The sequence below is a fragment of the Thermobia domestica genome, chromosome 9 (genome assembly GCF_964235325.1).
Source record: "Thermobia domestica chromosome 9, izTheDome1.hap1.1, whole genome shotgun sequence".
Classification (NCBI taxonomy): Eukaryota; Metazoa; Arthropoda; class Insecta; order Zygentoma; family Lepismatidae; genus Thermobia; species Thermobia domestica.
The window spans coordinates 131,533,027-131,551,036 of record NC_137462.1 but is presented as its reverse complement, the minus strand read 5'-3'; the positions used below and the strand labels follow the sequence as shown (position 1 = coordinate 131,551,036).

The 18,010-nt window shown below is 34.9% G+C and overlaps 1 protein-coding gene across 1 annotated transcript; it reads right to left on the bottom strand.

The window, feature by feature from the left end:
* Window positions 1–274: 274 nt before the first annotated feature.
* On the bottom strand, window positions 275–17,028 carry LOC145694125 (uncharacterized). Its single transcript, XM_081770243.1, has 3 exons — window positions 16,902–17,028; window positions 7,438–8,226; window positions 275–395 (listed from the first exon to the last, which is right to left on the bottom strand). Exons 1-2 carry the CDS (start codon window positions 17,025–17,027, stop codon window positions 7,462–7,464), a joined length of 891 nt encoding a protein of 296 aa, XP_081626369.1. The 5' UTR covers window position 17,028; the 3' UTR covers window positions 275–395; window positions 7,438–7,461.
* Between the last annotated feature and the right edge of the window lie 982 nt (window positions 17,029–18,010).

Genomic DNA, 18,010 nt, shown 5'->3' with positions numbered 1-18,010 from the left:
TTTATTAATTGATTTGAATTTAGTGTCCCTTTCCAACGTTGAAACCATAAAAGACGGGCTTATAAAATTCAAACCACTATTCCAGTTTGTATCCTATACCCACGAAGACGATTACCCACGATTAGAATCAGTATCCACGAAGACGATTTAAACCACGAGTACTATCGACTTGACTATAAAGAGACCGTAGTAGAACAGGACAACAGGATTAAAATTAAACTCAATTATAATATTGAATAAAATTAACACTTTATTACAAAACATATAAAAAAAATGGAGCAAAATGAGATACACATTTACAAAACGAGATAATGGTGTGCAATGAGTTCATGTGCATAAAAAAAATGGAACACATTAGTCTTCATGTCTCGATGATGTGAATGAATCAGTTCTTCCTGGAAAACAAAATATCTAGGTAAGTAAATCATTAAATACTGTTTTTTTTTTTTTTACCAATTGAATTATCATTTATTTTTATTGTTCTTAAATTTGATATTAGACTAAAGTTAGTCCCACTATAAGTATTTATTGGAAATTAATTTGTGTAAAAAAGAAAAATCTATTTAGCTTTCAAATTTTTATAGCATCAATTCTTTACAATCTGCCGCGAAAGTAAAAACCATTTAGACACATTGACTTTTTAAAATAAATTTTCGAACTAATGAATCACTTTATGACCATGGTTTTCGATAATGTACCATGTTATTTTTTAAAATCAAAGAAAAGTTTAGACTACTCGAATTGGGATGTTCCACCTACTATTATTGAGCAAAGATATATGAATCCACTTTCGACGAACATTTTAGAATTGTTTTATGTAACAATTAAAGGCCTACAGAAAATGCAATTTAGTTGGCAGAAGATATCTATACTTAACACAAATATGTAGGGATATACGGTAAGTTATTGGGAATAGTGTTTCATATGATAATGAAATCAACATTATTCAACCGTGCGTTCTGCGCAAAACGGATGATACATCAAAAGTTCAATTATGATTATGCAAAATGAAGCTTTTTATAGCACCTGATAGATTCTTAGAAAACAATAATCTTCTTCAGTCAAATGCTTTAACATGTTAGCTTTCTTCAAAGATAGTGTCGTCTGCTAATATGCTTTTCCTCGATAAATTATTCAGAAATGTAAGTCACTTCGCCTAGACCTTTTCTCGATTTCATTTTTCACTGGTAAGTAAACAGCTGTATATCCTATGTTCTGTATTTAATCCTGTATCCTGTCTCTTTGTAATTCCACATAATAGTTCTGAGAGCTATCTATACATCGTCTTTGTATTGTTCACAAAGCAGTTAACAGCTATATGTACACAAATCTGAAATTGCTCAAGAAGCTTCTATGCAGTTCACACACACATATATATGTAGAGAGAAATAATAGATATTCGTAAGCATGAAAGCACGTTGGAAAATTGCATTAGCAATAGGATTTTTTCACAAATGCAGACACAGTAACTGTTCCATAGTGAACTATTAAGTTTTGACATCCTGGAATTAATTTTCATAGAGTGAAGTGGTAAATCTTCGTTATAGCACAATTAATTTTTTTTCATGTCTAAGAACAGTGACGTAATTAAGGGGGTCGTAAACGGGACTTGTGATCCGGGCGCCGAATTAGGGGGCGCAAAATTGGGCAAATAGTTATTTTAGGTTTAATATAGTGATAAGGCAAGGAAAGGAACTTTAGCAAACTAAAGATCATAAAAAAAATTACCTCAGAAACTTAACAGGACAACAACAAATCACCAACCTTAGGATTATACCTATAGAGTATAAGCTAGCTTCAAGGCTACTTTTCGAGGATATTGTAGAAACCTTTACAGCCAAGAGGGTCCGTAAAGTTAAATTTTAGTTCCAGTTTTTTTGTGTTTTCATTTAACTTACATCGATTTAAGAGATTTGCAAAATATACGAGTATAATACTCGAGACAACAGCTTGACTGTTTGTCATAATTAAATATCCTATTCTAAAGCAACAAAGTGTTGATTTATTCTACACTTCCCGATATACTTCTAAAAACATTGTGATTTGCAGTTATTATGATAAGACTATAAGAATAGGTCAAGCATGCTACTCTCAGATTATTTGGCAATCAAATGCTAATTTGGGTGGTGTTTTATCTTGTACTAAAATTGAAATTGTATACTGAAATTTTGAAATCAAGCTTTACCACTTGAAAAAAAAAATGGAATAGGAAAATTACTGTGTGATGCCAATATCAGGTGTAGTCGGGGAGCATTTTGGTTTGATTGGTCAGGTGAAAGGTGCTAAGGCGAGTTCTTGCTCTGTGCGACAACTAGCCTAGCTGCGTCACTGTTTTAGAATTATCTTCAATCTTATTGACGCTTTTCAATTTTACATATAATTTATCGTGATAGCAAACATTTTTTTTACACTTTGTCTGACAAAGGAACATCGGGCTTTATGCAGAGTTGTTTTGACGTGTGGTTAGCGTCATACTAAAGTATGGGTTGCCTGACTACTGCAGGAAACATATGTTAGTCGAACTCTTTAGTATGGTACTAATCACACGTCAGAACGCCTCGGCATAAGGCCCATCGGGTCTATCATGTCTTCTTCCTTTTATCAAGTCAGTTTTTTTTAACATTTTAGAAAGGAAGAATTTTAGACGATTAAGTTTTCCTTTCTCATACAGAAACGATTTCCTCTCGCGCTTTCCTTCTGATTCTAAAAATGTTTGATGTCCAACGATTATGTATGTTCTTTAGGGCAAAGAAGACATACGAGTATGACTAATGAAAGTGAGTGATTACGGTAGAGTCTATGGAATCATAATGTCGGAGGAAACAAGAGAATACCGAGAAAACCTATACAAATGATTTTATCCATGACAACCTAATATAAGGTACAAAACTTAAGAATAGAATATGTGGGTGCAGAGTAACAATATCTTGGTATTAAATCTCAGTCACGACGCTCCTGGGTCTGTTGAAGTTTAGGCACTATCATTTCAGATTTGCTTTAATGCTGACTGTTTAATATCTCTTTTCAGGACCGAGTTATATGAGGTCGTTTTTACTGTTTAGAATAGTACCGCATTCGATCCAGCACTTAGATTTGTATCCGAGGCAGACTTCACAACGGCAATCGAACGCGAAACCAAACATGCGTGCATATTACTCACTTGACTTGGCATTATATTCGGATTTCTTTCAGTAAACTAAGTTACATTCACAAGCAGTTTTTAGGCAGGACTAACACTTGATAATATGTTGCCGATAATTATGAATATTATTGTATTATTCCAAGTAAAGCTGCCAACTGACCCCTATTGTACAGGATTTTCAGTATTTACAGGATCACGCATCATTTAATATCTGGTAACTTCCATATTCCTTAATTTTTCGTAATTGACTGTGTCAATTTACCTTGCTTAGTCACAATTAGACAATAGGTAAAGAAGTTAGTCATAATTCTGCTGAACACTACCAAAGAATGCATTTTAAATGACTGAAAAGGTAATTATTAGTAATTGTGTCTGTACGACGAACATTAATTGGGGTCATTCATAAAATTGTACACTGAAAGGCGTTACTATTCATTGAAATTGTAATGTTTAAAATGTACTGCATAATGTTTTAGCAAATTATGCATAGATTGTGGTTGGGTCTCGACCAGGGGTGCCCACAAGGGGAGGCTATGACGCAAACTGCGTCACTGAAATATTTGGGGGGGTAAAAATTTATATAAATATGTTTGAGAGGGTGTAAAAATTAATGGAAAAGATTTTTTGTCATGGAAGAACGCCTACGGATAGGCAATTGAGGGGGGGGGTGCGTCATGGACATGAGGGGGGTGGGCACTACTGGTCTCGACTACCACTGATAACTTTCATTTTGAATTTGGAAAAAATGTTACAGCGATATATCCCTATATATCCCTATTATAATTAATCTGTACCTATATTATCAACATTGATCAGAGGCGCAATAATTAAGCATATAGCTTATATATAATTAAAAGAAAGAACGCTGTTATTGACAGGACATGTTGTTATTGATAAGATTATTAGTTGCTATGGAAAAGCTCATTACGCAGGGAAACGCACGAAATTGGAAGATATGTACAAAAGCTATGGTTGCTGTTGATATTTAATGTACGTATAAAACAGAAGAATAAATCGACGATATCTGGATGCAATTTATGGTTAGTGATTAATAGTTGGTATATTTATTATAATGACGTAGTGATTTTAAGATACGTAAAACGAATCAGGGCTAAAGCGAAGTGTTTATATATATATATTTCGTTTTATCTGGTGCCGAAGACACGGGACTATACTATACTATTTAGTTCCGAAGAATAGTAAGAACTGAGTTTATGTGCATACGTATATATACCTTTTTATGAGTTTCACTATTTTGAGAAGTGGGAAGAGAATACAAAGAATTGCTAATATGCAGGATTCCGAGATTGAAGAAGTACCCAGTATTTCAAATGAAACCATATCTGGAAATGCCGTAACTGTGTCCGAACGTTCTCATTCTAATCTTATTGATACGATTAGTCAACTACTAGATGCTAAATTTGATCAACAACAAAAATTGAACGATGAAAAGCTAGAACAGATACAGAAATTGAACGATCAAAAGCTGAAATCAAACCATGAAAAGCTAGAACAGACACTAACTGCTAAATTTGATCAGCAGCAAAAATTGAACGATGAAAAGCTAGAACAGATACTAGTGCAGCATAAATCTCTTGCAGATAAAGTACAAGGTATACAAGAAAATTTGGATCATCTACAGTATAATTTGAAAGAGGATTTGCATGTATTGATTAAAAAGGTGAACGGTACTGATGTGAATATGAAAGTAGAACCGGAAGAAAGTCAGAAGAAAGCCGATGGACGAAATGAAAATATTGAAGAACAGGATGGAAATGAAACAATTGAACCTGTGACGAATGGTGATGCGGGAGATGCTACAATTGAAGAAGAACCGTCATCTCCGGCCAAGGAAACCTCCACTACTACTACTGGCGTATTCAAAATTGAAGTGAAAGGTCTGCCGAGATTATACCGGTTAGGGAAATTGAAGAAATTGTTGACTGATGATTTGAAGTTGGGAAGCCATACTATTAAGTCGCCGAAAAGAGCGAGTTCTTGGATTTATTTGATCTTCAAAACTGAAGAAGACCAACAGATGGCAGTAAAGATTTTGAATGGATACAGTTGGAAGAAGCGAGTTCTTTCAGCCGAAGTTGTCGAAGCTGATCAACGTAAGCGAAAATTGGAAAACTCTGTTGATAAGGATTATAAAAAGGCGAAAGTTCAGTTATCCGTAGAAGACAGAATAAAACAGGCTACAATACCTTTGTGGGATGTTAATTATAGAGAACAGTTGAAGAAGAATACTGAAGAAATAAAATCTTCACTCACGCGACTAATGGATTTGTTGCCGAGAAGGAATTTAGACTTAACAAATTGGGCAGAAGAAAGAAAAGAGAAGAATGAAGGACTTGCTGACTTTCTGAAGCATTCGTCTATAGAGAAGATTACGGATGATTTGAAAGATTATGTCCAAAACAGAGAAAGAAACTGCTTGAACGTAACATCGCTCTATTTCCAGATCTTCAATGAAAAGGAAGAAGGTGAGAAACCTCCACCACTACAGCTGTTGTTCAAGAAAGAATATGTGAAAGAAACTATATGTGACATGAATTTTCGAGTATCTCCAGATTATTATTTTCAAGTGAATACTTTGATGCTGTATACTTCCATCGCAGAAATGGTTGAAGTTGACGAAGAAACTTCCTTGGTAGATGTGTGTTGTGCCATTGGAGGAATTGGATTTATTCTTGCTAAGAATTGTGCTCAAATTCTTGGCATAGATGCAGTTGAAGATGGCTGTATTCCCGTTTGTGAATTATCGTTTAGCTTGTTTGGATCTTTTGGCCATGTAACTTAGATTTGAGTTACGGAGGGATAACAATTCTTAATTTATTCTCTCAGATGTTATGAGTTGTGTTATGAATACTTCATTTGGACTTTATATTTGAGCAACATGTTATGATGTGATTAATTTATCTTATCTTTGTATTAACTTTGAGTGTTATGTTTACCTTTATTTTACTTTACATGTTCAAAAGAGATTTGATTATGTTAACTTGAAATCTATGACATTGATTTTAAATTGAAGCCTTTAAATGTAATTATTGCCTTCTGATCTTGTTGTTGTTTTGATAAGATGACGATCTTAATTATAAATAATGTTGTTTGTATATGGATGTTATCGTTCAATGTAAAAGAGGAACAACTAACTAGTAACTCTGCGTAAGTCATCAATTAGTTATAATTTTGAATAGACCCATAAATGATATTTGTAATGAATCGACGTTTTATGATACGTAATTAGTAATAAAAGAAAAATGTTATTATAAATGAATTGATATATATATATATGGAGAAAGAAGAGAAAAGAAAAATATTTATATTGATGTAATAATAATAATTAATACGAGGATTGATGTAATAATAATTAGTACGAGGGCTATTCAAAAAGTGAGTGTTTTGAAAATATCCAGGGTTCTTTCCTTCACTGTAATACTGTTACGGAATTCCCGTTCTGGGCGACATTTACAGCGATATATCCCTATATATCCCTATTATAATTAATCTGTACCTATATTATCAACATTGATCAGAGGCGCAATAATTAAGCATATAGCTTATATATAATTAAAAGAAAGAACGCTGTTATTGACAGGACATGTTGTCATGAGTAAGATTATTAGTTTGTTATTGATAGGACATGTTGTCATGGAAAAGATTATTATGGACGTATACACGAAATGGACGAATATAGATGGAATATGTTTGTGTAAATAAAAAGAATAAATCGACGTTAGTTGGTATGTATAATGATATAGTTCATTGAGATAGATTAACGAATTAGGGCTAGAACTTGAATTAAAAGGAATATTTATCGTTCTAATGTCAATCTAAATCTTTAATTTAAGTTTCAAATAGACTAATTTTAAAGGACAGTTTTCGCTAGACAATATTAAGTTTCTACTATTGTGATTTACAACAATTTATAATCCATGCTTTGATGAAGTTCTTGGTATTGTGTCTCTTATATATATACACATTGTTTTCCTGAGCAAATAGGGACGTTCTGAATTTTGATCAACACGGAATTATTCAGTCGTGATAAATTGAAACTTACATTTATTATCTGATCACTCATAACTAACTACCTACTACATCCTCATACTTACAATTCAAACGAGAGTGTACTGGTTATAACACTACAGAAATTTGTACTGATGTCACAGGAGAATACAGAAATCTTAACAATCTTAACACTAGTCATTTTTCACTCAACAGAAATCAATACAATCCAATATTGATTCTCTGAGAGAAACATTTGTTGAATATGTGAGAGAAAATAAATTTACCTTAGCTTTGGTTTTGTACTGCAATTAGCCATGGTAGCTTCCAAATCCGCCATGTCCGCCTCCTAATCCAATAGAACCACCTCCAAAACTGTGTCCACCTCCCAATCCAATGGAACCTCCTCCGAATCCATAGCCACCACCAAATCCACCTCCTAATCCACCTCCTGAACTACTGCCGTGGCTATGAACAAGGACTGGCACTGGTTTTGGAACTGCAACAGGGTGTGGGACAGCAACGGGTACTGGTTTTGGAACAGGAACTGCTACAGGCTTTGGAATTGGAACACCAACTGGTTTTGGAACTGGTACAGGTACGGCATGAGGTACTGGAACTGGATATGGTTTCTCCACGGGAACAGCTATGGGTTTTTCAACAATTACAGGGTATGGCTTTGGAACAGGTACAGGATATGGTTTGTCAACCGGGACTGCGACTGGATGTGGAACGGGTACTGGAACTTTCCTTTCAATTGTAACTGGCACAGGATGAGGAACAGGATACGGGACCTGTTTCGTGATGGTGATCGTCTTGTGTCCACCTCCAATACCATATCCACCAAATCCTCCTCCTCCTCCATATGAAAGTCCCCCGTGGCTTAAGCCCCCTCCCAGGCTTAATCCTGAATATAGACCTCCTCCGTGACCTCCCAGACCTCCCAGACTTCCTAAACCTCCTCCATATCCACCACCATATCCCAGTCCTAGTAGGCCTCTCTTCTCCTGTTGCTTTTCTTTCTTGCTATCTTCAGCTGAGGCCAAAGTAGTCAAGAGCAAAAGAACTGCTAGAATCTAGAAAAATAAATAAATAAATAAATAGCTATAAATAGTAATTGGTTTCACTACTGATTTTACACAAATTCTCAATTTCCCTGAACAGAGAGAAAAGGAAAATATTGATTCTCAATCTGACATAATTTTGTCGATTTACTTATGACGTGTGATAGAATTTGTCAGCGTTTGTGGTTAGGAAATTACATAGAAAATAAATATATGTGATACAAAATCAATATCTTAATTACATAAAATGTTTGAAAAATACTAATACACCTTCAGTACATATAAACGTTCATACGTTCAGCGATTTTATTCCGTGCAGTGAGAATGTTGATGACTCTGTGTTGTATACAGTTCGCTTCCGCGAGCCACTCAGGATAATAACCTTGAGGTGAAAAAGTGTGTCTAATTCTTTGTTATTTTGTGTCGATTGCCTCTCAACGATTGAGACCGTGTCTTTCTATGCGCTCAAAATTGAGTTACTTTAGAACAGCAAATATTTCTTGTTAAATACGTCGTCCATGAGCATGGTGAGTACACACACAATAAAGTTAACTCCATTCTCAGCGCATACGAAAAGACACATCTCAATTGTTCTAAAAGGCGATTAATACACAATAAACTACAAAGAACTAGATACACCTTCTTATCTAAGCTCACCAGCCTGGCTATTTGCAAAAGGAAGCTGCAGCTTCACACAACACAAGATTACTAACTTTGCAAAATATATTACTCTCAGCGTACCGCATGTAATCGTGTTTAGACCGGGTATTAATAAATTCTGTCATAAATTTAGATTATTCATTCTATCAAATGAAAGAAGGTGTCTGGACCTCCTTTCAGAGTTATAAATAGCTGAAAATGTGGAACATCACTTTTAAAATGCCCTGGACTAAAAATTATGGGACATCTTGCAAGCGATTCAAGGAATTACGCAGGAATTAGAATGTACCTTGCATAAATCCCTATGTATCACAATCCTCTAGTAGCCACGAAACAAATATTGCATTAGAACTTATAAGTGTTTCCCGTACCTTAACTTACTTTATATGATTCGTTATGCCGGTATTAAGGGATTTATGAAACATTGATATTTAGATGGAACGTACTTGCTATATAATATTTCGCATTTTCTACAATTTATAACTTTGAAAGAAAGGGTTTTGCAATCTATACTTTTTAGAACTTGTTTTTATTTCGATATAAGTATTTATCTAACTTTATGACATAAAGTTTTTTAACACTCTTTATAGGTGTAGGCCTACTGGTACTTTTCGATAGTACTGCATATATATCTAGAATCAATTTATTTTCAGCTTCAAGGTCTAAGTGAATTGAATTATCATCACTATTGCTACTATACCTAAACGTTATTAAAGAAAATCTGAATTAGGTGACCGATTTGATCCACACTAATAACAAAGAAACATGCTTTATCAAGGATTTCCATCACAAAATAATACTAAAATACGGCCTCTTAAATTTAGTCAGGATGAACCTAATGAAATCGGCAAACTGATAATAAATATTTGCTCTGATGCGTAATAGTATTAATGTTAACATTGTCTATTTGTGATGTAAAGAAATATATTGAGTGAATACTGCACGTACCATTAGCAACTAAATGTCAAGAAACACGTTAATTTTGACGGTATAAAAGGACGAGTACTGCAGGCAAGAAATAATAGCCTCTCTAATGAATAATAGTTTCATCGTCCAGTTTGGTCTGTTTCTTGACACTTTTAGCCAATTCGATTAAACGTAACCTTAGTATGTTAATGCTATGTGCAGCTATGTGGTAATGGAAGTCGTCATTAATTTTCTGTAAATTATTATGAAACCTCACTAAGTAGCAATGTTATGAGTGGTGTTATTATACCTTACTGGGGATAAATACCCATCATTAACTGGATAAAAATAAAATAGATCAAAAGTTAAAGTTGCGGTTTGTCAAAAATTCACAATTCTCAATGATTTCTCTAACTCTTTAATGGGCAAGCATTGATAGCTACCATTAAAGTATTTAGTTTGCTTTTATGGTTGAACCATGTCTTCCTGATCATAATTTCGTAATTTTTAAAGTATGTTTGTACTTTGGTTACAAAATACAGGGTGTTTATTTTAAAGTAACATTCCCATAAAATAGGTCTTATGTGTAGCTACTGAGCAATATTGCCATATTATGGTAAAATATCATAAGAATACTCACAGTAATTACCAACAGTTTCGTTGAAATATTTTCCTACAAAGCAAGAAACCACAAATAAAAAATATAATAAAAAACAACTTTCGCAAAACGTAGGAGATAAAGCTTTTACAATACTAAATTTGACTGTCCCCTGTTGACGAAGATTAGAAGTATCTAAAGACGCGACCTGCAAATCATGTATATGAATATTGTATGAAAGCAATAATGCTAATGTAATTAAATGATCATGCTGAAGTTATAATTCATGCGAATAACGCAATAGAATGCAATGTTGCTTGAGAGCAACACTGCCCACTAAAGGGCTAAATGAATAAGTTATCTAATCAGAAGTAACTTTATTGGGTCAGAATCTCTGTAGCATAAATATTTATTGTCTATGGTTTTCTGATGCTATAGTATCTAGATATTTAATTCAGGCTATAAACCATTTATTTACTTTTCTCTTTCATTGATTTTCCCCGTAAAATCAAGTACTATATATATACATATCCAATTCAAACTATCTTGATCAAACTTGGCATGGTGATAGACCTTGATCTGGTATCAGTGGCGTATTTAGGGTGGGTGGATATCGGGCTCAAGCCCCCCTCACCAAAATAAATTTAGTATATGCATAACTTCACTACAATTTTTCGGCACCCAAAACGAAAAATATAAGTTCTCATTCACCTGTTGTGCATAGCCTCTCCAGAAACAAAATCCTAAATAAGCCACTGTCTGCTATAGAAGCCTGTAAAATATTATAGAGTAAAGACTTTTGTTCCCGAGTTAATGGCCATTTGGGATCTCACATTTTGAAAGAAAGAAAACAAAAACATTAATGGAACTCGTCCCATATTTATCAAATTAGACATCGTAGCACACTTTGCCCTTCATCCGATATTTATCAAATTAGACATCGTAGCACACTTTGCCCTTCATCCGATATTTATCAAATTAGACATCGTAGCACACTTTGCCCTTCATCCGATATTTATCAAATTAGACATCGTAGCACACTTTGCCCTTCATCCGATATTTATCAAATTAGACATCGTACCATACTTTGTCCTTCATCCGATATTTATCAAATTAGACATCGTAGCACACTTTGCCCTGCTCCAGACGCATGTAAAATATTCTGGTGTCAAGGCTCTTGGTTCCCAAGTTATGTTAAAAGAAACTTGAGATTTGAATTTAGTCAAAGTTTAATGAAATTTTCGCAAAATAATTTTAATAAAAGATTTGTTTAAAATCAATAAAGTATGATATTTTTTTCGTAATTGAGAAATTTATGCTAATATCATTTTCTTTCTCTGATATTTATTATCTCAGTTCTTAAAGTGGTTGTTCGTAGTTCACTATATAAACTTTTTTCTAAAATTTCAACGTTACTTCTGTCGGTGCTAAACTTCAATTCAAGCATAAAATCAGGCTTACTAGTGTTTTCCATCATGAAATACATATTCATTAGTCATAAGAACATTAAGAATGATAAATATAAATAGTATGTGTATTCTAGCATACTTTATCTATATCTGGACTTTCATAAATGGATCATGCCCTGTCAACAGTTTTCAATATTCCCAGTCTGATTTTAAAGTTGTAAAGAAAGAATAATATCGTCATATTTTATGTCCCCTGTTGGGGACACCGGGACCGACATGGATATATATATTTCAATACTTATTAGGTAAGCTGCATCCATGACATTTTCTCCTTCAATGAAATATTCTAGTTGTTCCCTACCCGCATGTTAGTGACATTTTTCAGCATAAGGCTGAAGGCAACACAGATACTGACAACTGTTAGCCTTTTGACAGATGAAGACATCTTGTTTTTATAACAAGGATTTACAGTCAGTGTATTACTTAAGCTGAGTATGAATTCTGTTTAAAACGTTCATTCTGATTTCTCCTAAATTTTGCCAAGTGTAATTTAATCGAAATGTACGTATTTTAATAGATGCTACAGGCCGCGGTGGCTCAGTGGTAGAGTGTTCACCATTGGTGCTTGGGGTCCCGGGTTCGATCCCAGCCCCGCCAAGTGAACTTTGTTGTGGACAAATACTGTGTGCGTGGGTCTCCTCGAGATTCTCCCATTTTCTTCATTCCACCATTTCATTCATTACTCATCATCGCCGTCTCCTTTAGCCTAACCGGCATAACCGTGGGACGTAAAACTCAAAGATTTCATTTCATTTTTTAATAGATGCAAACTCTGATTATAATGAGTAAAATATTCATGTATATTTGCAATACATTTCGCAACAAATTCACTAACATAGCCATTTAAAACTAATATGAGGTAAAGCAGCACATATGAGAAGCATTGCGGAGGAATTGTTTGGAGTAATGATAGTGAACAAGAAAGAAACCAACAAAAAGTGGCGATGTAACTGGGATTCTGTCCTCCGACGAACTTAAAAATAATCCTTTACAAATCGAGTTTCATAACTTCAGTGAGCTCTTAAAGTTCGAACCCTTTCCACTGCATTGCAATGTCATTATTACATTCACTAAAAACAAGGATATAAAAGGTAGATTATAAAGAGTTACTACTCCTAATAAAGTCCTCGTGGCTAATAAAGAAAGAAAAAAGTAAGATGCATATCTTTCAAATTTAGGGTTCTCTTTCAGCACCGAATATGCGATCTTATACCGACATTTACCTACACTTCAACGCTGAATCCGAACCACCATAATGTGTTCAAACTTCTAATGATCTCTCACCAGGAATCGAACCGAGGACCACAAACAACAAAGCTCCATTGCACTAGGCACTAGACCAACCGGGAGCTTATATGGACCTAAAGAGATATTTCCTCCCTTTATTGTAAATATTTGTCTAGAGTTGCTAAGTCACCAAGAAAACAAAGAAAAGTTTAACCCCTTCAGTGTGGGTGGCGAGTTAACTCGTGTCTTCAAAACACACCTGCTGTGCGGATTGCGTATATATACGCTTTCATTTTGTTTTGGCTGTTTTGTATTGCGTATGGCGAATATACTTGCCCATAGTATGAATACTTTTATCCCGACAATATTTAGCGAGTTTGCGCTCACCTAGGAACCCCAAGAGACAACACAGCAAAATTGGGCTTGATCTGTTGAGGCATTCCCAAATTTTGTGTAACCTAACCATATGATGATGATGATGATGATGATAACCATAAATACGACAATGACAAGTTATAGTAGCTAATTAGAAGCAACAAAGATCATAATGCCGAAAATTTCATTGTGATTGCTTGAGAGGTTCAAAAGTTATTAAAAGGTAACAAATTCCAAAGTTCTAAAAAAAAAAAAAAAAAAAAAAAAAAGCTACATTTTTTACAGCGGTTTGCATCTGAAAATTACCCACTGAAGGGGTTAAGAGAAAATTATTGGTATTACAAGTAACAGTGCCACGTGTACACTACGAAAAGAAGTTTTTTATGTGCCGTGATATTTTTCAATTAATTTTAAAACCGGAAGTGGTAATAGATTTATACCACTTCCAGCCTTAATAAAGGGATTAGAGTAGACATGGCGTTTACTCTTGGGACGTTTCATTGATTACAAGGAACAGCATCATCATTTCAGATTTTGCCAAGGTGGGAAGAGCAAGATTGTCAATCCACATAAGAATTTCGCGTTTTTATTAGTATAGTAGTATATAATTTAATTTAAAAAGCATGTCTTTTTCAAACTTAGGAGTTGCACCACTTTATTAAATTCTTTACTAATACTTATACTAATAAAAACAAACTCGAAACTCTTATGTCGGTGTGCAATCTGCTCCACCAGTGGTAAAATCTGAAATGACTGATTTGAGTTGATATTGGGTTTAGCGTCTCTTTCAGCAGGGAGACTGTATGAGACGTGGACCTACAGCTTAACATGGGATTCGAACCACATAAACTCTCGCCGTTGGTCGAAGCCCGGTCTCCCTAGCTAGAAAAGCGTACGTTAACCGATTAGCCCTGAGCGAGCTCTTTCATAAATGTCGCTACTGATTGAACAGAAACGAGAAGCACAGATCCCGTTACGAATGTAGAGGGTTTCTCTTTTTTAAATAAATAAATAAACATAAATGAATGCAATTTTCTAGTCGATTAAAACGAAACTATAAGTCTATAACAAACTAACAACAAATCGTGATTGGACAAGCATTGCTCAGAAGAAGATCTAATTGCGAGGTTTCTTTTCTGAAGCGATGAATCCTTGCGATATTTTGAGACGCATGATTAGTTATTAGAGAGTGAACAATACGTTCCTTAATATCGAAAGTGCGTGGGGAAAACAAGAACATCAAATATCGCTCCGAAATAACATAAAAATGAATTTTCTTGTTTTACGTCTCCCTGTTATGCCTTTTTGGTTAGAGGAGATCATAGCTTTTTAATGATAGTGAATGATTATGAAATAATCGGTGGAATGAAAATGGAGAAGGAAAAGGGGGATCATCCACTCAATATTTAAGAAAGAACTCGTAGTTAGGCTATTAAACTCGAAAAGTATAAGTTGGTTTGGTATGGAGTTTTTATCACTACTGAGGTTATGTGATATGGGACCCTTGTTTCAAGTGAGATCCAAACTGCTAGTCATGTTTGTATTGGAACCAAGTCTCGCAATGAGAATCGAACTTGGGACCATGTTTACAGAAATACCTGCGTAATTTACTCGTTGTCGAGTTCATGGACGTAGGTCTTGTTAGAAACCAAACTATTTTAAATGCCTTCGTTTTGTATGTCTAGTCCTAGTGGTGTTTATATGATACAAAATTTGAACAAGCTACACCTGAATAAAATTGAAATAACTAATTGGCAAAATGAAGTGGAAATCAAACCTTTGAGGTTAGGCTAACCTACGTTTATGCCCGTTAGGCTAAGGGAGACGATGATTAAAGCAAATGAATGATAATGGAAGAATTGGTGAACTGAGAAAGTGAGAGGAAACGGGAGTAACCTGAGAAAATCCACGAGCACGATGTTGTCCACCACAAATTTATTTGACCAGAAATAGAACCAGGAACCCCACGCACCAGAGGTAAGAGCCCTACCAATGAGCCATCGTGCTCGGAATAATACTAACATCTAATAACACATTTAAATAAACTTTTTTAAATAAAAACACAGAACACTTTGATTAACTCGGCTTAACATCCAATAAATTGAAAATTTCTTGTGTTTCTATTAAAGAAGATAGGAACTCTTCAACAGTTGTAGGTTACTTAAGAGTTAGGGGTTATACCCGTCTTCGAATCCAAATTAACTACAATTATTTGTTTGATTCATATTAGATTCTACCGTGCTCTTATGGTATGTGTACGTTTTTGTAAATATTTCTCACCTTCGGAATAATACTAACATCTAGTAACGTTTATAAAATGAAATGAAATCTTTAAGTTTAACGTCCCACGTTATGCCGGTGAGGCTAAAGGAGATGGTGATAATGAGAGATGAGTGAAATGGTGGAATGAAGAAAGTGGGAGGAAACGGGAGAACCCCGAGAAAACCCACGAGCACGGTGTTAGTCCACCACAAAGTCTACACGGCGCGACGAGCTGGGATCGAACCAGGGACCCCAAACACTGGAGGTGAACGCTCTACCACTGAGCCACCGCGCCCCCCCAATAGTAACGTTTAACTTAATCTAAGCTACACCGAATATTTCTATTAATTTAATTTGATATTCTTTAAAAATTCAAATTTTCCTTTCTTTATATTGGAAGAAAACAATAATCTGTAGGAATTGTATGTTATTTGAGAGTTATGTATTACCAAATACAAACTTATTGTGGTTTTTATTTCTTTGATTAATCTTGGGTTCTTTCTTGCCCTTGTTGTTAGAATTTTTGTTATGCGACTCATGTCTATAAGACTTGAAACCTATTGGAAATAGTTGTTTTATCCAAGTAGTAGTTTGGATTCTTTCGTAATAGAGCAGTGTTGTATTTAATAGTGTTTCGTAATAGTGTTGTATGGTACTTTATTATGATTTGTAAAAGGTGTGAACTAAACATTCGAGTGAACACTTATGATAGAAATGATTAAATAATATTGTACTTCGAGAAAACTAAAGAATTCTAAACAATCAAACAAACGCATTGCCTCGAATCGAAGTAGAGACTCCAAGTACTTGAACTTCCACGAAGCTACAAAGTTTTCTTCTTTCCACACTACAATAAAGCTGCTTAGTTGATTTCGAATTTAACGTTCCTTTCAGCAGCAAGGTTATACACGCGGAACCCACTGATTAACGTGGAATCCGAACAACATGAGCTAACACCGGGAATCGAACCCGGATCTCCCACGCCAAAGGCGAGTACGCTAACCACTTATCCACGAAGAAACTCCACTACAATACTACAATAAAGCATCGGCACTTATTTCGCATGTTATAATTTATGCGAATTAATTCAGTTCTGTCCTTATGAGAGATAAATGTGCGTTCTGTGAAACGGGAGTACGTATGTCAGTTTATCCAGTACGTGTGAAACGAGATGGTAATTCGATACTTACCTGAGCCTTCATGACTGGACGTGTAAAATGGTGGTGTTGGTTTCCGTCTCTTAATAATGAAGAACTGAATACAATTGTAAACTTTGAAAGATCTTTTATAGGTCTTGAGAAAATGCACACGGGCATGTCACTTTCGCTACCACACAGACTCCCTCAAGAGCAATTTTTTTCCTCACTTCTTTCGTCCCGCATCCCGTAAGATGCCTCTCCTAGCTTCCTCGGAGCACTCACTCTCAACGTCTCCCATCAGTTGCACAGATCGGATGCAAAGAGCACCGCCCTTCAATTCCTAACCATCCATTTAATTTTTTAAAAAAATCACCACTATCTCGTTCTGTGTGTATGTAATGTATCTTTCTTTATTTTCGCTACAATTTTCCTTTTTTTTTCTTCTCTTGTTTTGTTTTTGTTTTTTTTAAAAGGAGGGTCACCCTTCACGTTTGAAAGTGTAAATCTCAAACGAAGGTGAAAGTTCCTTTTTTTTTCTTTCTTTCTTTCTTTTTCAATGTGAACGTTGTGTATTCTGAAACAAGAGCAGTATTAGAAGATATTTTGTTCCTTTGCAAAATGGAGAAAGAAAAAAAGTACACTAAGAGACTGCGTGCCCGGAAGTTGTTTCTAATTACAGGATTTCCCCATCCCGCAACTAAAGAAGAAAATGGGTTTGAGTCCCGGAAATAAGTTGACATGCTTAATGCATTTTTGGCCACATAGTGATCTAAATTATTTATATTGTTATTTTTATTTTCTTTCTGTTCATATCTTGTATAAATGCATGTTAACGTGTATAAAAAACATTCTGCCCCTTTCACATCTCTTCTGTTGTCCACTTCAGCACGCTTTTCATGTTGTTAAGGACAGTGACTCACTCAAAGTACTTATTTACGTACACACCTACACAAACGCAATTACGCAAGTAAAATCAACTTACCTACATACAAGATTGACACACTATTGCTTAGCAAACAATGTTTTTGTACAGAGTTCTTTAAAAATTTGGAGTGTCTAAATTCGGTAATTATAGTTTCCCGTTGGTTAAATTCAGACTTTCGTGTTTGATAGGAAAATGATTCTTGGTTCGATCCCAACTCACGCATTTTTGCGGCGCA